Source organism: Ornithorhynchus anatinus, chromosome 4 (assembly GCF_004115215.2).
Source record: "Ornithorhynchus anatinus isolate Pmale09 chromosome 4, mOrnAna1.pri.v4, whole genome shotgun sequence".
Lineage (NCBI taxonomy): Eukaryota > Metazoa > Chordata > Mammalia > Monotremata > Ornithorhynchidae > Ornithorhynchus > Ornithorhynchus anatinus.
This window is the reverse complement of record NC_041731.1, coordinates 15,597,494-15,620,385: the sequence shown is the minus strand read 5'-3', so window position 1 is coordinate 15,620,385 and position 22,892 is coordinate 15,597,494. Positions and strand designations below refer to the sequence as shown.

The window sequence follows — 22,892 nt, the reverse complement described above, 5'->3', positions numbered from 1 at the left end:
GCACTGTACTAAGTGCCTGGGAAAGTACAATGCCTAATAAATAGTGACATTCTCTGCCCACAGTGAGCTTACAGTCTAGAGGTGGGGATACAGACATCAATACAAATAAACAAAATGACAGATAAGTGCATAAGGGCGGTGGGGGAGAGCAAAGGGAGCAAGTCAAGGTGACCCAGAAGGGAGTGGGGGATGAGGAAAAGTGAGGCTTAGTCGGTCTTTATACAAAAGTTTCTTTTGTAGTAAGTCTTTTTTAATGTTACTTATCCTAAAGTGGAAAATATCATATAGATTAACAACATTCCTGCACTTGAATTCTGTGTGACCTGAAGTAGACTGATAAAGATTTTAAAAATCATTATCCTGATCATTAATATGGAAAACGTGAGAATAAATATACCTAATGCACCATCAGTCATGTCATAAGAATCGTTTAGTTGCTTTGATCTTTTATTTTCCACCGATCACACTGATTACCCCATATCGCCGAACCCGTTATTAACAACTCTGAAAGAAATCAGTGTGGACCTATTTAGAAAAGGACTATGTAAATCTGGTTTAATTTGGAGTAATTAAAAAGAATGGTATAATTGAGATACAAACATAATTATATGAGCACCATCCAGCCCTCGTATATGGCCTCGTAGAGATCAGAAACTGATCGTGGAGTTTGTCATGAAGCCCATTCATTCATTCAGTCGTATTTATTGAGCATTCAGTGTGTGCAGAGCATGCAGCAACTCATCCTCAGGTTCTATATGTCATACAGTTTTGGCTATTTTTTTCAATAACTGATCACTGAAGCTCACTCTCGGGTGATTTAGCCCATCACTGAGGGCAGAGAATGTGTTTACCCACTCTACTGTATAGGACTCTCCCAAGCATCTGCTTGGCACACAATAGCACTCAAGAAACAGCGTGGCCCAGTGGAAAGAGCCTGGGCTTGGGAGTCAGAGGTCATGGGTTCAAATCCCAGCTCTGCCACTGGTCAGCTGTGTGACTGTGGGCAAGTCACTTAAATCTCTGTGCCTCAGTTACCTCATCTGTAAAATGGGGATTAACTGTGAGCCTCACGTGGGACATTCTGATTACCCTGTATCTACCCCAGCACTTAGAACAATGCTCTGCACATAGTAAGTGCTTAACAAATACCAACATTATTATTATTATTTAACAGTGTGTGACACAAAGTGCTTAGCAAATATCATAAAAAAAGTAAATGCCTTTGAGTGATTTATGTGACAATATGGGACCAAGGTCACTCAGTGGAGGAAGATTCAGAGATCCTCAGCCATTCCCGAGTAATCGATCCATCAGTTGAATTTATTGAGCACTTCTTGTGTGCAGAGGACTGTCCTGAGCATTAGGGAGAGTACAATGCAACAGGATTGGTAGACAAGTTCCCTGTCCGCAAGGAGAAGCAACTTGGCCTAGTGAATAAAGCAGTGACAGTCAGAAGGACTTGGGCTCTAATCCTGGTTCCGCCACTTGTCTTCTGTGTGACCTTGGGCAAGTCACTTCATTTCTCTGTGCCTCAGTTCCCTCATCTGTAAAATGGGGATTAAGACTGTAAGCCCCATGTGGGACAGGGACTCTGTCCAACCCTATTACCTTGTATCTACCCAGTGCTTAGAACAGTGCTTGACACCTACTAAGTGCCTAACAAATACCATTATTATTATTAATATTCTCAAGGGGGATTCAGACATTAAAATAAATGAATTATGGAGATGTACATTAACATTGTGGGGTTGAGGGAGGGATGAATAAAGGATGCAATTAAATCCGATATAGGACAGAGACTGTGTCCGACATGATTAACTTGTATCTGCTGCTGTGTTTGGCAAACAGTAAGTGCTTTACAAATATTATTAAACTGGAATATCTAAAATTAAATCTCTCTCTTGTCCAAAATTGAGCTCAAAGATAAAACAGTGAAACAATCAGATTGAATATTTTTTCTCACTTTCTAAATGGTGTTCGGGGGTGGGGTGAGGAGAAATCCATTCCCCACATGTGTTCCATCCCCCTCCCCGCCCACCCTGTCCCATATTGATTGACGATATTGACTGACAATTGACAGCTGATTGCTGCCGACCTCTGGGCCACATCCTGCCTCTGACCTTGAACGCTCTCCCTCTTCGTATCTGATAGATGATCACTCGTTGTGGGCAGGAAATGTGTCTGCCAACTCTGTTTATATTTTACTCTCTCAAATACTTAGTACAGGGCTCTGCACATGGTAAGTACTCAATAAATTTGATTGAATGACAGTATTTTGACCAGTTGGGGGTTGGTTGAGCTGTACCTTTGTGGTAAGGGAAGTTTTTAAACATGATTAATTAGTTTCTGTGAAGGCAGCTGAATCCAAGGCTTAATTTCTTATATGGGAAATGTTCCTTATTGAGAAATGGATCGAGATATTCTATTTTTATTGCTATTTATTAATGCTTTTTATTATGGTGATTAAGCAATATGATGTAATGAATAGAGCCTGGGCCTGAGAGTCAGAAGATCATGCATTCCAATGCCAGCTTCACTGCTTGTCTGCTGTGTGACCTTGGGGAAGTCACTTCACTTCTCTGGGCCTCAGTTACCTCATCTGTAAAAAAAAAAAAATAAATAAAAATGGAGATTAACAGTGTGAGCCTAATTGGGACATGTGCTGTGCCCAACCTGATTAATTTTATCTACCCCAGTGCTTAGAAAAGTGCTTGGCACATAATAAGCATTTCATAAGTACCATAAATATTATTATTATTAATTTTTATTAAATGTGTGGTTTCAGAGATGACCTTTTTTGCACTTTGGGCTTTTCTTTTCAATAGAGATGAGATGGATGTATCCTCTGCCAATGCTGCAGGCATTCTGATTGGCTATTGCCCACAGAAAGATGCCCTGGATGAGCTGCTGACGGGTTGGGAACACCTTTATTATTACTGCAGGCTGCGTGGGGTTCCAAAGCAATATATCTATCAGGTACGTATCCTTTGGACTTTCCATGAGCTAGAGAATGGATCAACACTTGCATCATGGTCAACCTTCAATTCACCAAGATTTTTATCCTGAAGAATAGAAATCACTTATTTCAGGTAAAAGTATTTTGTAGTATAATCACATCAGAAATGGGGAAAACCCCCCAAAAGTTATGGGACATTGAAAATGAATTAATTTCTAATCTTTCCACCACATATTCTTCCCTACTTTGGTTTCAGAACCTCCATACCACCTAAACCCTTGGATGTTTACAATGCAATTTTCTTTTTTGTAAATTCAGGGCCATGGAAGCAGTAGAAAGAGCACAGGGATAGGAGTCAGAGGACCTGGGAATCAGACAACTTGGGAGTCAGGGGACCTGGGTTCTAATGCCGGCTCTGCCATTTGTCTGCTGTGTCACCTTGGGCAAGTCACTTAACTTTTCTGTGCCTTAGTTTTCTCATCTACAAAGCAGGAATTAAATCTTACTCCCTCCTACTTAGATTGTGTGTCCCATTTGGGACAGGGACTGTGACCAACCTGATTATCTTGTACCTATCCCAATGCTTAGTATGGTGCTTGGCACATAATAAGTGCTTAATAATGATAATGGTATTTGTTAAGCACTTATTATGTGCCAAGCAATGTTTTAAGAGCTGAGGTAGTTACAAGGTAAGCAGGTTGTCCCACCTGGGGCTCATAGTCTTAGTTCCCATTTTACAAATGTGGCAACTGAGGCCAAGAGCAGTTAAGTGGCTTGTCCAAGGTCACACAGCAGAGAAATGGTGGAGCTAGAATTAGAACCCATGTCCTCTGACTCTCAAGCCCATGATCTTTCCACTAAGCCATGCTGCTTCATGAGTACTACAACATTAATACTACTATTAATTATTATTATTATGGATGTTTGCATGTGTGCTATTATTGAAGGGTCAAAACTTATAACAGAGTTTTTATTACCATAATTAACAGAGGGAGTGTTCTCTGATTCCATGGAAAGGTAGAGTTAAAGAGGAGTTATTCTTGAGGAGATAGGTGGAAGGAAAGCATTTGGCAGTAGTCAGAATTTCCTGGAAGAGCAGTTCTGATTCATTCCATTCCCCACTCCCTGGGCGGGGATGAAGGATCCCTCAAGTCTTCTGTGAGGCATACTTAATGTGTGAAAACGTTTGACTAATATGGAGTTTATGCAAACTGAACTACTGAGGAAAACACTTGAGGCTTATCAACGTTAAGCATAATAGCTTTAACAGTATTCAGCCAATGCTCATTTCCCCCTTGTGCATTTCATTTACAGTAAAATGGGTCAGTTAGGGGTCTTGGCCTGTGACAGGTTGCCTTTCTTACTCTCACTGATACGTCGGCATAGGAAAATGACCTCTCAGAGTCATGGGATGACGTCTGCCACTGTGCAAATTATCTTCTTTCCCACTTTAAGGAGGTGTTTAGAATCCAGGTCTAATTGTTCACCAAGGCTTTCATTAGATGTTTATTATTGTCAGACCTTCTCATTATTTTTGATTAAGGAAGTCTGATGTTCTGCAAACTCACGGAACAAGTCCCTTTGCTGTAAAAGAAATGCATTAGGAGATGATTGTTATTCTATTAAGGCAATAATTTCCTGTCACTGCTAAAAAATGACAATTCTCTGCCAATGAGCACCTTTTTTCACACCTTCACTGTATACCACAATTAATTAGAATAGCTTTTAACAGGCACATTAGAAATTCCCCTAATTTCATTAAACTGCAAATAATTTCCAAATAACTTTGCTATTTGCTCATAATATTCTAGTAGATTATTGAAGGATGGAGGAGTTTTCCCTCTGGGGAATGCCCCTTAACTAAGAATCACTGCCTGTTCATTTCCTTAGGCAATAGGTGTAATCTAGTTTAATTTCCCTCCCTCCCCTAATCAGCAATCAGTAAGAAAGCACATGTGCCCAGCATGGAAATCACCTTGTTATCATTCAAAACAAGGAAATCGTAGCTCTAACCTGTTAACAGAGTTAACCAACACTGGTGGGTAACATGCTATGTGATACAGGAGAGTAATTTAGCTATTCAGTGGATCCGATTTCTAAGGAGGAGAGAAAGCTGGGAAACCAGTCTAAAACACTTAGCTTGTTTCCATGCCAATGCTTAGAACAGTGCCAGGTGCCTAATAAGTGCTTAACAAATACCACTATTATTATTATTATATTCCTCTGGTCTCTCTCCCTCTTCTTTCAGGGTGTCCCAGGTTCTACTCTCCCCCTTTTAGGTGCAGGATCTCTTGGCGTCTTTTCTCCCTCTCAGGAGCCTCACTCTTCTGGAGTTATAGCTCTTGGATTTCTAATCAGGGATCATCTCCGATCCCTCCCTGTGCCCCTTGTCTGCCCAGGGTCACAGTCGGAGCCTTCCAACTCTCTGGGGCACACGGGTCACAACTTCTCACCTTCAGGGTGGTGTATAGGTTGTTCTTCTTCTCCAACTGCTTGATCCCCTTACTTACTTCCCAATCTTTCTCTCTGTTTGGGTTGGTTCCAAATGCTGCTATATATGGGAATGATTACACTTCCCTCAGAGAGAGGCACCAAAGAGTGACTCTCCTACCTTTCTGTTCATTCTCCTGAGTGTGGAGGGTGGTTAAAATGGCAGCCACATTAGTCACAACACTATTTTTGTTTTAAAGATGTATTTTTCTAATTATAAAACCATATATTGTTGTAAGAACTTAATTTAACTCCAATTTAAAACAATCAAAATAGATCACCTCCTCAGTATTATTCTTATTTGATACTTTGACTAAAATTAGGATACTGGTGACTTCCTTAAGCTGTGGCATCAACTAACTTAAAATGGATGCATTTTTGTCATACTGGAAGCATTAATGATCAAAATACCCAATTTACTTTCCCAGTCCCCATCTCCTCTCCTATACTGTAAGCTTACTGTAGGCTGGGAATGTGTTTGCCATATCTGTTATACTGAACTCCTCCTAGCACTTTGAGTACAGTGTTCTGCACATAGGAGAGCTCAATAAATACTGATCGATCAATTAATCAATTGTGTTTATTGAGTGCTTAATGTACACAGAACATTGTACTTAGGAGAAAACTATATAACTATCACAGACACATTCCCACATGGGATTTACAGTCTTAATCCCTATTTAACAGACGAGATCCCTGAGGCACAGAGAAGTTAAGTGATTTACCCAAGGTCACACAGCAGAAAAGCTGGGAATAGAACCCAGGTCCTTTTGCCTCCCAGGCCCGTGCTCTATCCATTAGGCCAAGCTGCTTCTGAACAGGAACATAGTTACTTGGCTTCCAGGCCCAAGGTAATTTATGTTCAATTTTAGCATGTAAATAGAGAAGCAAGTTTTGATTGCAGAGTTAGCGCCTAAGTAAACATAATCTATTTGAGCCATACTTTTAACAAACCCATTCTTTACCAGGCTGTAAATAATTAGTAGTGAAATTTAAATGCCTGGCAGAGTTGCATTCATTTTCTGTTCCTGAAAATAATAACTTAGAGGAAAAAAAGTAGGGACAGTTGTTTACCATATCTCTTCATAGTAGCAGGACATGTAGCTTTATAATTTTGAGGTTCGGTCTTTGTTATCAAATTATCCCACATGTTGACAGTGAATTTTATAGCAGTTAATTTCAGTCTTTTAAATTTTGGCATGTGGTCTAAAACAATCTTAATTTTTGGCAAGTGTACTTACTAGAAAAGAAACCGTGTATAAAACTTGGAATGACTATGGCATGAACTAACTGAAAATAGATACATTTTTGTCAGTCAGTTATATTTATTGAGCGTTTACTGGGTGCAAAGCACTGTACTGACCATGTGGGAGAGTAGAATATAACACCTTAACAGACCACACCATATCCCCTCTAATCACCCCATCCCTGGCCTTATTTCCCACCACAGATCCTGCCCCAAATGAGTTTACAGTCTAGAGAGGGAGACAGAAGAGGAAATGAGAGTTTACTCAGGGAAGGCCTTGTGGAAGAGATGTTCTTTAAATAAGGCTTTGAAGATGCGGAGAGTGATTGTCTATCGGGTATGAAATGGGAGGGTGTTCCAGGCTAGAGACAGGATTGAAGAGAGAGGCAAGCAGTGAGACAGATGAGATTAAGGTACTGTGAGTAGGTTGGCATTAGAGGAGTGAAGTGTGTGGTCTGGGTTGTAGAAGGAAATGAAGGAGGTAAGGAAGAAGGGGCCAAGGTTATTGAGTGCTTTAAAGCCTGTGGTAAGGTGTATCTGTTTGATGTGGAGGCAGATGGGCAACCACTGGAGGTTTTTGAAGAGTGGGGAATCATGGACTCAACAGTTTTGTTGAAAAATGATCCGGGCAGCAGAGTGAAGTATGGACTGGAGTTGGGAGAGACAAGAAGCAGGGAAGTCAACAAGGAAGCTGATGCAGGCGGGATAGGATTAATGCTTAGAACAATGTTTGAAGCACAGTAAGTGCTTAATAGATGACAATTTTTTAAAAAAAGATAAAAAAGGTAGAACTAACAGGATTTGTTGTTAGACTGAATATGCAGGTTGAATGAGAGAAATGAGTCTAGGATAATGGGGCATCAAGGAGGATGATGGTGTGGTCTACAATGATGGGAAAGATAAAGGGAGGACAGGGTTTGGGTGGGGAGATCAAATACTGGTTTGGTAATGGTAAGGGATTGATTGGCAAGGGAACACACCCAATCTGGACTTCTTTGACAATAAATAGGCAAATGATGACATGAGAACAAAGCAGCTGTAGATGTATAAAAAGTCCAGGTTACCACTGTGTCAGCCTCTCTGAATCTACGTATCTCTATATTTTGAAGGAATGAAAATTACATTGGGCTTTAAATTATTTCTGTTTTAGACTGCTAACAGTTAGAGATTCATGATTCACCTTTTTTGAAAGAAGGTGGAATGTTGAAATCTGATTTTTCTCCAACTGAATTCTGTGGCACCTCTTTACCATCTTATAAATCAGCTTTCTAAATTCCACCTCATGCCTTACTCACAGCCTTCTTATAAAAACAGTTTCTAAATGAAAATCTCTCTGATAATGTTAAGTATATTGCAGAGTCTCAGAGCTAAGGTGGAAAACAGAATATATTGAGAGCAAGAGTATATTTTGTGCCTTTTTATTGTCATGTCGATGAGGCAAAACAAAGTAATTTAAAAGTGATTTTCAGGTGATTTGTATTCTTCTTGGTTTTGTTCCAAATTAGAGAACTTGCTTTAAATCAATCACGCTTATCCTATTTGCTTTTTTCCCCTCCCTTCTGGTTATCTGTATCTTTATTTTGCATTAGTAGAATTACTCTGTGGTAGCCATATTTCCACATAGGTTAAACAAGCTGCATATCTTATGATAGAAGGATGCTTCTTCTTATTGACTAAGAAGGTTATGGTCATGTTCTTGGCTCTGCTACTCTATATTGCTGTAGGTTGACTTTGATAGATTCACTCCACCCTCTGTGCCTTAGATTGACAGGGTAAAGTGGATGGAAGTCAACATATTTCAATTACAGAATTTATTGGGTTCTATTCTGTTCCAAGCACTGTACTAAGCGTTAATGTTTATAATGGTATTTTTTAAGCACTTAGTACGTGCCAGGCTCTGTGCTAAGCACTGGGGTAGATTTAAGGTAACAGTTGGACACAGTCTCTGTCCCACATGAGGCTCACAATCTTAATCCCCACTTTACAGATGAGGTAACTGATGCACAGAGAAGTAAAGTGACTTGCCCAGGTTCACAGAGCAGCAGAGTTTACCGTAGCTACTTTTTCATCTATCTTTTCCAGACCGGTAGTTTCCGAGGAGCAATTCTTTTAGGCCCTTTTGGCTGTAAACCTTTAAAAATTGAAGAAAAGACGTTGGGGAAAAATAAGAGTAGGAAAAGAGGGAGGGGAATGGAATGGAAACCTTCTGATTCCCAGGTCCATGCTCTACCCACTAGATCACACTGCATCTCTTGCACGTGGGAGAGTGCAATAGAGTAAGTAGTAGTAATAGAATGTATTAAGGGCTTACTCTGTGCAGAGCACTGTACTAAGCTCTAGAAAAGAATACACGGATGGGAAAAAGACATGATCCCTGCCCTCGGGGAACTTAAAATGGAGAGGGGAGAAAGACACTAAAATAAACTGCAGACAGTGGGAAGCAATGGATTTTAAAGAGATGGTCATAAGTGCTGTGAGGAGGAGAGGATGAAGTGAATAACTGTTTTGTGGGTGAGGACTCAAAAGCATAGGTGCCGCAGTAGGGTTGCCACGGCTCTCTGAATATGGCATTTGCCGAGAAGAATCGAGCTTAGTTCTCCGGTGGCTAGAAGGGTGGGAAAGTTCAGGTGCATGGAATTCTGGGAAGCAAAGAGATCACGAACCAGAATGTCTTTCTTCAGGTGGCCGGGGACCTCGTGCGTCGGCTGCACCTTGATGGCTACATGGACAACCCAGTGAGGACTTACAGTGGAGGCACCAAGAGAAAACTCTCCACTGCCTTGGCCTTAATCGGGAAACCCCAGATTCTCTTCCTGGTGAGAGAAGAGTGAATGTTATCACCATTTACAAATATGAGCCCCCAAGCTTTAGTTCTTTTTGTTTGCTGTTTTCTTTTAAGTTGCCATTGCTGACTTTGAAACCTTGGAAGGACAAGCAGGAGAACCCTGGACTTCAATTCCCGGAATGGACCAACTTTCCTTCTTGACAGTTGGCATTTTCCCATCAGAGTTTATCGCAGCTATTTTGTCATCTATCTTTTCCAGACAGGTAGTTTCTGAGAAGCACTTCTTTTTAGGCCCATTTGGCTGTAAACCTTTAAAGATTGAAGAAAAGACCTTGGGGAAAAATAAGAGTAGGAAATGAGGGAGGGGAATGGAATGAAGAAGATGAAGCATCACATGACATAATGTCCCTTTACACTGTGAGAAAACTGATCATTTCAGTATCTGAGGAGGCTGAGCATGGAAAGGGGTGGGAGAGTAAGTGGGGGAAATGAGACTTGCTTCCTCCTTCCACTCCTATCCATTGGCAGTAAATCCCACAATGCAGCTTTGAGGTACACCTATGAAATTCATTATCAAATGCTTTTAGTCAGTGCTTTGCAAATAACACAGTTACGACCTGGACGAGATGTGATTTTAGAAGGATTCTGATTATGGGGAGAATAATGGTCTAGCTGATGTACTGGCGGAGGTAAAATGAGCCAAATCTGGTCCTTCTGCCAAAGGTGCTTCAGTCTTCTTTATTTCTGCCTCTAAACTTTATAAATAAAAGCCAGTAAAAAGTTGATTTTTCTCAGTTACTAAATGCAAGTTAAGGATTAGGGCTTTCATTCAAAAGGATTACCAAGTCATTGTCATAAGGAAGGTGAATGTAACTTCGTGTCAATTTTTTACACAAAATGTCATATGCAGTTCATTTTAAAATGGAGTCTCTGAAAATGTTTATATTTAAACCAGACATTATAGGATCTCATAAAAGTTGAGTCTTTGGGATACATTTCCAAGGGCCTTCCAAATCAGCACAATGAAGCATTTATTGTGGCTTCGATCAACTGTGATGTTTCATTAAGCACTTTCAGTATGCAAAGTACCATACTAAATTCTTGCAAGAAGAGTTCCTTATTGGGAAGTTAACTTGGGCAATGATATTGAAGGTGTTAGATCCTAGTATTAATTAAAACCAATTCTCTGACCCACAAGGAGCTTGCCATCTAAATGGAGGAGGGCCAACAGAGAAAATTAAACAAAAACTGAGTTAAAAAGTTAAATTTAACAATTCAGGAATAAACAAGAGGATGAAAAAAGGTACACAGTTCATTCATAATAATAATAATAATTGTGGCACTTGTTAAGTGCTATGTGCCAGGGACTGTACTGAGTGCTGGGGGGTATACAAGCAATTTGGGTTGAACATAGTCTCTGTTTCAGATGAGGCTCACAATCTTAATCCCCATTTGACAGATGAGGTAACTGAGGTATAGTGAAGTGACTTGTCCAAGGCCACGTGCCAGACACAAGTGGCAGAGCCGGGATTAGAACCCATGATCTTCTGACTCCCAAGCTCTATCCACTCTGCCATACTGCTTGGGTTCTTTGGCTCATCACTGCTCCAGGGAAAGTCATTTTACAAACAAGCCACTACATCCTGCCCAGTGTTATGTAGGTACCAGAGTGTCTAGAAGCCACAGTATTCTGTGAGTGAATGGAGTTTATCTCAGATTTGAGGCCCATCTCTGAAGAACCCAGCCTCTGGTGGAAGGGAAGTTTCAGACTGCATTCATTAGGTGTTTGCTTGCTTTTTGCTCCCTCAAAAATCAATTTACCCCTATCCCTTAGGCTATTTGTAGAATTCCAGAAGCTTGTAAAATTCATAGACTAGTTCATGAGCTTGTGAATAATCACAAATTCCCTCAAGGGGGAAGCAGCATGGCCTAGAGGAAAGAGCAGGGGCCTGGGAGTCAGAGGATTTGGGTTCTAATCCCAGATCTGACATCTGCCAGCTGTGTGACCTTAAGCAAGTTACCTAACTTCTCTGTGACTCAGTTACCTCAGCTATAAAATGAGGATTAAATCCTCCTCCCTCTAATTTAAAATATGAGCCCCTTGCGAGACAGGAACTGTGTGTCCAACCTGATTATCTTGTATTCATTCATTCATTCAATAGTATTTATTGAGCGCTTACTATGTGCAGAGCACTGTACTAAGCACTTGGAATGAACAAGTCGGAAACTGATAGAGACAGTCCCTGCCATTTGACGAGCTTACAGTCTAATCGGGGGAGACAGACAGACAAGAACAATGGCAATAAATAGAGTTGAGGGGAAGAACATCTCGTAAAAACAATGGCAACTAAATAGAATCAAGGCGATGTACATTTCATTAACAAAATAAATAGGGTAATGAAAATATATACAGTTGAGCAGACGAGTACAGTTCTGAGGGGATGGGAAGGTAGGGGGGGAGGAGCAGAGGGAAATGGGGGGAAAGAGGGTTAAGCTGCAGAGAGGTGAAGGGGGGCGGTAGAGGGAGTAGAGGGAAAAGGGGAGCTCAGTCTGGGAAGGCCTCTTGGAGGAGGTGAGTTTTAAGTAGGGTTTTGAAGAGGGGAAGAGAATCAGTTTGGCGGAGGTGAGGAGGGAGGGCGTTCCAGGACCACGGGAGGACGTGGCCCAGGGGTTGACGGCAGGAGAGGCGAGACTGAGGGACGGTGAGGAGGTGGGCGGCAGAGGAGCGGAGCGTGCGGGGTGGGCGGTAGAAAGAGAGAAGGGAGGAGAGGTAGGAAGGGGCAAGGTGATGGAGAGCCTTGAAGCCTAGAGTGAGGAGTTTTTGTTTGGAGCGGAGGTCGATAGGCAATCACTGGAGGTGTTTAAGAAGGGTAGTGACATGCCCAGATCGTTTCTGCAGGAAGATGAGCCGGGCAGAGGAGTGAAGAATAGACTGGAGCGGGGCGAGGGAGGAGGAAGGGAGATCAGAGAGAAGGCTGACACAGTAGTCTAGCCGGGATTTAACGAGAGCCCGTAGCAGTAAGGTAGCCATTTGGGTGGAAAGGAAAGGGCAGATCTTGGCGATATTGTAAAGGTGAAACCGGCAGGTCTCGGTAACGGATAGGATGTGTGGGGTGAACAAGAGAGATGAGTCAAGGATGACACCGAGATTGCGGGCCCGAGAGATGGGAAGGATGGTCGCGCCATCCACGGTGATAGGGAAGTCTGGGAGAGGACAGGGCTTGGGAGGGAAGATGAGGAGCTCAGTCTTGCTCCTGTTGAGTTTTAGGTGGCGGGCCGACATCCAGGTGGAGACGTCCTGGAGGCAGGAGGAGATGCGAGCCTGAAGGGAGGGGGAGAGGACAGGGGCGGAGATGTAGATCTGAGTGTCATCTGCGTAGAGATAATAGTCAAAGCCGTGAGAGCGAATGAGTTCACCGAGGGAGTGAGTGTAAATGGAGAACAGAAGAGGGCCAAGAACTGACCCTTGAGGAACTCCAACAGTTAAAGGATGGGAGGGGGAGGAGGCGCCTGTGAAGGAGACCGAGAATGACCGGCCAGAGAGATAAGAGGAGAACCAGGAGAGGACGGAGTCCGTGAAGCCAAGGTGAGATAAGGTGTGGAGGAAGAGGGGATGGTCTTCAGTGTCAAAGGCAGCAGAGAGGTCAAGGAGGATCAGAATGGAGTAGGAGCCATTGGATTTGGCAAGAAGGAGGTCATGGGTGACCTTAGAGAGAGCAGTCTTGGTAGAGTGGAGGGGACGGAAGCCAGATTGGAGGGGGTCCAGGAGAGAATGGGAGTTAAGGAATTCTAAGCAGCGATTGTAGACAACTTGTTCTAGGATTTTGGAAAGGAAGGGTAGTAGGGAGATAGGGCGATAACTGGAAGGGGAAGTGGGGTCGAGAGTGGGTTTTTTTTAGGATAAGGGAGACGTGGGCATGTTTGAAGGCAGAGGGGAAGGAGCCATTGGAGATTGAGTGGTTAAAAATAGAAGTTAAGGAAGGGAGGAGGGCAGGGGTGATGGTTTTAATAAGGTGAGAGGGAATGGGGTCCGAGGAGCAGGTGGAGGCGGTGGCACTTGCGAGGAGGGAGGAGATCTCCTCTGAGGATACTGCAGGGAAGGATGGGAAAGTAGGGGAGAGGATTGGTGGGGGGGAGGGTAGAGGCGGAGGGCTGTCTTTGGGGAGCTCAGACCTGATCTACCTCAGCATTTAATACAGTGCCTGGAACACAATAAGCCACTTAAGTACCATAAAATAAGTATATAGACAAGCCTTCAGTTTTGTTATTTCCAACATGCTTACCCACTGTCAGTCTGGGGAGAATTTCTGTGTTTCTGAAGATTTGTTTCTATCCATCTGGAGAATTCTCTTCCTGCTGCCTCCTCCCACTCCTAATGAAGGTAATCTGCTTTATATTTTCTGCCGTCCATATTTTGTTGGGGGCCTCATCTATTCCTGCATTGTAACTTCAGGATGAACCCAGCTCTGGGATGGATCCATGCTCTAAGCGGTACCTGTGGAAAACGATCCTGAAAGAAGTTCAGGAAGGCTGTGCGGCCGTGCTGACATCCCACAGGTATTTTGCTGCCTTATTTGATACATCATTTTGACTCTAAACCTATGGGTACCTGCCCTTTAAGAGGTGAAGTGGATAGGGGAGAAAACTGAAGTCCCATGATGCAATCTCATATGATTTTAGATGATTAAATCAGATGAAATGAAAAGGATGTGGAGACCTTTGAGTGTTACTTGGGACATTTATCATTTTACACACTTTATAGAAAGCTGGCCCTGAAACACTATTAGTTACCTCTCAGCTATGCCTGAACCCTTTGCAATCTGAGTAACTGAGCTCACTTTTAGGGATATCATGGAATCCATCCAGGGGTGGAAACTTTGAGCCCAGTTAGTCTGACTTTAAGTGGAAGGAGTATTAACTGATCGACTGCTTAGTTTTGCAGTGATTATTCTGTTGGGCAACAGTTAGATTGCTAATGTTGATTTAGCATAAATTGAGCTGGTGTTGACACACAACCATTTACTAAACAATTCATTAAACAGCAGGACCTTGGCTAGTGAGAATTCTGAGGTCGTGATCAATCAATCAAGCCATGGTATTTATTGAGCACCGACTATGTCCAGTACACTGTACTAAGTCCTTGGGAGAATGTAATAATAATTATATTTATGGTACTTTCAAGCACTTACTCTGTGACAAGCACCATTCTAAACACTAAGGTGAATACAAGGTAATCAGGTTGGACACAGCCCCTGTCCCACATGGGGCTCACACTCTTAATTCCCCGTTTTGCAGATAACATAACTGAGGCACAGAGAAGATAAGCGACTTGCCCCAGGTCATTCAAGTGGAGGAGCCAGGATTAGAACCAGGCCCATGCTCTATTCACTAAGCCAAGCTGATTCTTAAATGAAAACCTAATAATTCTAGTTTAGAATCTGTAATTTAGCACTTCACACTTGGGTAATAGTGGCCTTGGTTCGTATTCATCAAAACGATAGACTATGGAACTTACAGCCCAAAGCAGCTGGTCTGGTAAAGCTCATGGATGGATGCTTTGTGGTTCTCATTCCCTCCAGTCCCAGCTACATGGTGCCTGCAGAGAACCTCCTCAGTGCTTCTGCTCCATTTTTCCCCTCCCTATACCTCACAGGCAATCAAATAAAATGGCATGGGGGCATACAAATACTGTTTTTCCTTCCCCTGCCCTGGAAAATCTAAAATAAAGTGAGAACGATTAGCAAAATTGATTTCCTGTAACTCCGTAGGCAGGGAGTGCCTCTACCAACTCAGTTCTATTGACCTTTCCCTAACACTTAGTACAGGGCTCTGCAGATAGTAAGTGTTCAGTAAATATCAATGATTAATTGATTGATAAGTTATTAACTTATTTCTTTGAAGCAGCTCAGATTTCCCTTTAGAGATAAACCTAGACACATGTAATGGCTCAGATTTCCCTTTAGAGTTAAACCTAGACACTTGTCCATGGATATGATGTAATTTTGTTATGTAGTTGCTCTTTCTCTTCCCCGCTTTTCACCAGCATGGAGGAGTGCGAAGCATTGTGCACGAGGCTGGGGATTATGGTCAATGGCAGTTTCAAGTGTCTCGGTTCTCCTCAGTACATTAAAAACAGGTAAGGGGCATAGCGGTGTTCGGGCAGCCAGTCCGTTATCACTAAATCCTATATAAGAATTAACTTGGCATTTTAATAGAATTGATAAGGTGTAACTATGACTATTTCTGCCACCTTCTCTCTGCCCCATTAGAGTAGACTGCATAGGTCCCTGGGAAATCAAATATTAAATATTCCTTAGCTTGGATTTCAGACCCTTTGGGACTATTTTTCTGATCTTGTCACATTCATAAAGCAGGCTTGAGCTCATCACCACTTTCCTTCCAATTTGATCTCTTAACAAATGAACTAATCAGTAACTGAATGTCACTGAAGTATAACAAAGGCTCATTTCGAGGATATGTAGTGAAAAGATAATTTATTTCAAGGTCTTCTAACGTTTATGGGGCATACTTAAATCTTTACAGTTTAATTTCTAATTTCTGGGGATGACATTGTTTGGTTTACTTATTTGATTTCTGAACCTCATTGTTCTTGTCTAATTCATCAATCATTGGTATTTATTTGTACATTTACTATGTGCAGAGCACTGTACTATATGCTTGGGAGCATACAGTACAAAAAGGTTAATAAGGATGATCACCTGTAACCAGATTATTAGGGGAGAGACACATTAAAATATGCTAAGTGCTTGGAAGAGTAATATGCTAAGTGCTTGGAAGAGTAAAATGAAAAAAGCCATAAGTCAAAGCGGTTTAGGGGGCAAAATGGTTCAACTTTAAGGTGCTTAAATGACATTTGATGTGTTCAGAAAATGATCACATCATTGTCCTTAAATGAAATGTCTTTAGGTGAGAATGAGTGGACTGTAAAATGGTGACTATTGGTGCTCTTAAAAGTTACCGTCACGTGGTGAAACTGTTGTCGAGGTCTTTCCCAAGCAGTATAAATAATTGGCTGCCTCATTTAATTTGATAGAACACTATTTAAAATGATGATCAAAAAAGTATAGTTGAGGTGGTAACACTGTAGCAAATGAACTCCATAAATATAATGCAGCATGGCTTAGTGGAAAGAGCACAGGCTTGGGAGTCAGAAGTCATGCGTGGCTTAGTGGAAAGAGCACGGGCTTGGGTGTCAGAAGTCATGGGTTCTAATCCCGGCTCTGCCACTTATCAGCTATCTGACTTTGGGCAAGTCACTTAATTTCTCTATGCCTCAGTTACCTCATCTGTAAAATGGGGATAAAGACTGTGAGCCCCACGTGGGACAACCTTATTACCTTGTATCAACCCCAGGGCTTAGGACAGTGTACATAATAAGCACATAGTAAGCGCTTAACAAATGCCATCCTTATTATAATGGAAACAGCAGTGTGGCCTAGTGGAAAGATTACGGACCTAGGAACTTGGGTTCTATTCCTGGCTCTGCCACTTGCTCGCTGTGTGACATTGGGCAAATCACTGCTTCTCTCTGTCTCAGTTTCCTCATCTGTGAAATGGTTATGAAATACCCGTTCTCCCTCCCTCTGAGACAATGAGCTCCATGTGAGATAGTGACTGAGTCTTATCTGATTGCATTTTTTCTATCCCAGCACTTAGCACAGTGCTTGGCAGTCAGTTTAGAAATTCCACAATCATTATTATTATCATTACTCTCTTTGTAATGACCCTAATTCTCCCAGGGTCTAAGTTTACTCTAGACCTCTATGGAGCTGTATAGGTCACACATAATATGTCCCTAAATTCCTACCAGAGAGTAAATGGGTAAAATTGTTCTCAACTGTAAATACTCAGGAAATAGAGATTTCATTTTTTACATGAGAGAGGCATTATATCTGCAGTAACATAGGAGGAATGATAATATTTCACGAGGGAGATTAGTAGAGTATACCTCGTGGATTTGGACAGCACTAATAAATGATTATAATCCTTTGACGGAGATATTTCTGTTTGAGAAAAGCTCAGCGTGAAGTGAAATAAGATCTGAAAAGGAGCAGGACAAGAGACAGGAAGAGAATGACAGGGCAAAGCAGAGAGGAAAAACTGAACTGATGGGAATTTTCAAACTTCATTCCCTGCTCCACCCCAGCTCTGGGGTTGTGCCCACCAGACTGATGAATAAACATATTTAGATAAGAAGGTTAAGAAGATTATAGGTTCACGAACCCTGAAGAGAGCATCCCTTCATGAAATCTGGGCATTCTCAGAGATCGGTCTCTAAAAGGAAAACTGCATGATACAGCATAGGCTTCAACGTAATGAGGGTCAAACAGCTGCAACCTTAAATTGTGAATCAATTTCACACTTTTGGGCCACCACTCTTATATAAATGTTTCCCTTTACTATATGAGGTTATTATTTTCACTCTTCCAAACCACAACCCTTTTTTCTAGAAGACAGAGACCTACTTCCTAACTCCACCACAGTGCATTTACCTCATAGAACTCAGATAAAGCCGTCCTGTCTTTTACTTTCAAAGATGACGCTGTTGGCAGTGAGTTGTGTCCGGCGCCTGGGAGTGTGGCCGATAATGTCACTGCGTGACTGACACCTCCTTCCACCTCATTATGTCACAGGTGTGTGCAGGAGAAGGCCAGAGGCAACACAAGCAAAAACCACCTATAAGAAACCAGGAGCAGCTGGTTACAGCGACTGTCACTTCTTCCTCTGACTTGGAAATTGGCTATAGAGAAAGCCTAGAGCCCATGTATGAAAGATGGCTGCCAGTTTAAGACATAATCTTTAAATCCAAAATCCAGAATGGAACTTTATCACAGCCAGTGTCTGACATATGTGAGAAAATAAATAAGCAAATTAAATCGATTCCATCCAGTGCCAGAGCATCAGGGATTATTTTTCCTAGTTTCCAGCAAATATAGATCATGAATAATGATGAATAAGAAAGGAAAAATACTAAATGCTTAGAAAAAACTCAAAAGTTTTTGTGGTCACTCTAATAATGCTAGAATTAATTGATCATTCATATTAGTTGATCATTTATGGGGTATTTCAGTCTAGAAAAAATAAAAAATCCAGGAAAAATGACTTTTGGAAGTAGAACAGGGAAAATGTAGCAGGGTTATCTTTAGTTTTATTTAACTCTAAAGGGATTTTTTGGGTGATTTAACAAATGGCTACATAATGGGCAATTTTAGACCTGTTCACCTAAAGAGAATAAGAAAGAAGAATTATTAGAAAAAATACCCAACATAGAATGAAACTTTCAAACAAAATAAAAATCATGTATGTTCAAGGCTAAAGGAATTTTTTTTTTCTCATTACACTAGACATTTAGGAAAGGCATTTTATATTAGATAGTAAATTGTGTCTGCAACTTCTCCCTATCAATTACTGACTCTCTTTATAATTCTCTATATTGTAATTTCCTTGAGAGCTGAAATCACGTCTACAAAGTCTGTGGTATTATGCTCTCACGTGTTTAGTACAATGCTCAATCAGTCAATCATATTTATTGAGCATTTACTGTGTGCAGAGCACTGTGCTAAGCACTCAAGAGAGTGCACTATAACAGAGTTGGTAAATATACATTCCCTGCCACTCTGCCTAGAGCAAGCACCCAATAAATTCTACTATCCTCCGATTTATAACTCTCTATTTGGAATGTTGGTAGGAAACATATTCCTTTCCCATAGCCTAAATCTATTCAATGACAAAAAGGATTACATTTCACTATTTGACTTTATCTGAGCATGCCATCAAGCACAGTCAGAAATGAATATGAACCTGTGTGCCAACTTCTTGATGATGATGATGATGGTATGTGCTAAGTGCTTACTATGTGCCAAGCACCATACTAAGCACTGGGATAGATAGCAGTTAACCAGTTCAGCCACAGTCCCTGACCAGCACAGGGCTCACTGTCCCCATGAAGTCAAGGGGACAAAGTCATCAGCTTCACATCCCATCTTTTGGGATAGGTAGGCAGTCTCTGCTACCTTAGTAGTGTGGCCTAGTGGAAGGAGCATAATAATAATAATAATTATTATTATTATGGCATTTAAGTGCTTACTCTGAGCCAAGCACTGTGTTAAGTGCTGGGGTAGATACAAGGTAATCAGGTTGTCCCACGTGGGGTTCACAGTCTTAATCCCCATTTTACAGATTAGGTAACTGAGGCACAGAGAAGCTAAGTGACTTGCCCAAAGACACAGCTGACAACTGGCAGAGCTGGAATTAGAACCCACAACCTCTGACTCCCAAGCCCGTGCTCTTTCCACTAAGCCACACTACTTCTCATGTTGCACGGACCTTGGAGTCGAGGACTTGGGTTCTAATCCTGACTCCATCACTTATCTGCTGTGGGACCTTGGGCAAGTCACTTAACTTGCCTGTACCTCAGTTACTTCATATGTATAATGAGGATTAAGACTGTGAGCCCCAAGTCAGACATGGACTGTGTCCAATCTAATTAGCTTTTATCTACCCCAGTGCTTAGAACAGTGCCTGGTACATTGTAAGCGCTTAACAAATACCATAAAAAAAGAAAAACCCGACCTGCTCCATGGAGACAAGAAGGCAACTTCACCACTTGCCTTTGCAAGAGGCGGAAAGAGAATAAAGAGGGCACCTCTGTGGAATTTCTGGGTCTCATGAGATACTGGAGCCCATCACTGGGCAGGGATTGTCTCTATCTGTTGCCAAACTGTACATTCCAAGCACTTAGTACAGTTCTCTGCACATAGTAAACGTTCAATAGATACTACTGAATGAATACCGGAGACTGAGGGAGATGGCTCCATCTCATGGCATCCCATTCCCAAAGCTGCATGAGAGGAAGCTATCTGCCCTCCTCAACCCTGCCCTCTCATTTGTCCAAGTGATCAATCAGTGGCATTTATTGAGTGCTAACAATGTGCAGAGCACTATACAAAGCCCTTGGGAAAGTACTATACAACAGAGTTGGTAAACACATTCCCTACTCTCAACGAGTGTATAATCTAGAGGTAGCCTAGGGATTCACCTACAAGGGGCCATGGTAGATTGAGAGTCGAAGCAGTGGCATCAATTAATGAATCAGTCTTATTTATTGAGTGCTTACTGTACGCAGAACATTGTGCCAAGCACTTGGAAGACTACAATAAAACAGAGTTGGTAGACAGTACTCTCCACACAGTAAGTGCTCAATAACTACGATTGAATGAATAAGCTCACTGTGTGCGGGGAATGTGTCTGCTTATTGTTATATTACTCTTCGAAGCCCCTCTAACGGTGCTTTGTACACAGAAAGCACTCAATAAATATGATTGAATGAATGAAAGTTCCTCATCCATAGCAAACCTGTCATCTAGAGAACTGAGCCCATAACCTCTCTCCTCTTCTTTCTCACCCCTTCCCTTCTGCCTTCTTCTTCCCTTTTTCTTCTTTAAAGTTGGCCTCCACAATCCAAAAGAAAAGTTGCATGCCTAAATGTAAACTAGAAAAAAGTGGAAGGTTTATTGCTCTATTTGTCACCGAGTCCACAATAGGGGAGTCATATCTAATTCCCTTAATGATCCAAATGGATTTCTTCTAAACACTGATAATATCTTGGATCTCTAACAATGGCATATTTGAAGACTTAATTTGATATTTTTCAAGTAAAGGACCACGTTGTCAATTTGGATACCTTCCTACTGAAAACCACAAGTCCAGTACACTATGAACAAAACCAAACCAAGATAGTTTTAGAATATAATCCCCACCATTTACAGAGCTGGAAAATGTAGTGTATATTAGCAAAAGACAGTCCTAATGAGTAGGCTACCTCTATTTTGTCCAGCTGGCCCAATTTTAATTAGCGTTTGTTTTGGCATGTTCTGCAGGTTAGGGGTTTGTGAGAGTAGTTGTTCAAATAATGAGACCCCATTTAATCCGGATATTCTGCTCCTTTTTTTGCATCGACCAATAAAATTCAGCATCACCGAGAAACTATAAAAGGTGGTAATTCTTTTGGAACAGATGGCCGCTGAGCAGGTGCATTAGCTTTGAACTTATGCAGTTTTAATGATGATATTTACCTCCTCAAGCCTCACGCTGCCAAGTACTGTAAGTTTGCATCTTGGCAGTGCTAACCAAGCCAGAATGTATTTCTACGGAATTTTGCTGTGGCTTTTTTTTTCCTCCCTTAATCATGTTGGTTGGGTCAGGGGGAAACCGCTTTAGGGTGGAAAATGGTCAGCCGAATTGCTATCGGCTCTGTTGGCTACTACTTTGCAGGAAGCAGCTTGCTGGTTGATTGCAGCAGTGGGAAATATCAGAGCCAATCATCTTACTATCGAAAGCTTTGTGATAAAATATTATGAATCCAAGGTATTGGCAGGGCATAGTTTGACCAGCCAAAAAACATTTTCCTTTAAAGAAGAGATTTCTTCTTTACCCAAGTTGACATTTAAGCAGCCCAAATTAAGAATTACATGAAAGCCATAGAGACTTCACTGTCTTTGCTAATCAGGATTCTGATTTATTTGCTTTGGAAACTGTGCTGCATACAGCATTTTCATTTTATGAGACTGCTAAACATCTCCACAGCCAGCATTTTTCTAACTGTAATTCAACAGGGACTGCATGCGGATGCCAGAAGACTGATAAGAATTAATGATCTCCTGCTAAAGGTGGCCTCTGCTTAGCTTTCAAGTAAATTGAACAACCTTCTTCACTGTATCCATCTCGGCATCATCTTCCTCATTGTTACATGCTTTCCTTCAAGGATGCTGTTATGCATTTAAAAGTTTTAATTAGGATTCTCTTAACGGCATGGAAGAAATTAATAAATCATTGCAGGGTCAAGCAATTTAGAGCTGTTTGTAGCCTTCTGGTACCTTCTTCCATCAATGTCTCGTCATTCACAGTGATTGTAAATTCATTCAATCGTATTTAATGAGCACTTACTATGTGCAGAGCACTGTACTAAGCACTTGGAATGTACAATTTGGCAACAGATAGACACATTCCCTGCCCAACAATCAAGGTATCAGTTTGACTGGTAATACATGTGGGAACAGAGTGTTTAGTTTAGAACTCACAACAGTTTTAGGAGCAGTCACATTTAGATAAAATCCACATTCTGTGGATGAAAATAATCATCATAATTCAATATCCTTCTTGTAAAAAAACTAAAAATCCCAGGTCCCAACTTGAAGTATAGACCCAATATTTGTCTAGTGAGGTCATTAACCAATCCCTCTATAAACACCTGCTCTATCTTGTGGCCTTACTGAGTAAAAATTTGTGAGAGGAAATAAAATAGTTAAGGTTATTCATAACATAGAGAATGTGAAAAATGAGGACATGTGGATGAGCGTGTCTAGGAGTCTCTTTACAGCACCTAAGAAATGGCA

At 41.5% G+C, this 22,892-nt stretch overlaps 1 protein-coding gene across 1 annotated transcript in view; it reads left to right on the top strand.

The window, feature by feature from the left end:
• The window catches only part of ABCA13 (ATP binding cassette subfamily A member 13), a 247,710-nt gene that overhangs the window by 215,439 nt on the left and 9,379 nt on the right, over positions 1 to 22,892 (top strand). Inside the window, exons 59-62 of the mRNA XM_039911957.1 lie at positions 2,826 to 2,976; positions 9,374 to 9,508; positions 13,931 to 14,034; positions 15,521 to 15,613. Coding sequence (XP_039767891.1) covers positions 2,826 to 2,976; positions 9,374 to 9,508; positions 13,931 to 14,034; positions 15,521 to 15,613 — 483 coding nt within the window. The remainder of the gene's footprint in view (positions 1 to 2,825; positions 2,977 to 9,373; positions 9,509 to 13,930; positions 14,035 to 15,520; positions 15,614 to 22,892) is intronic.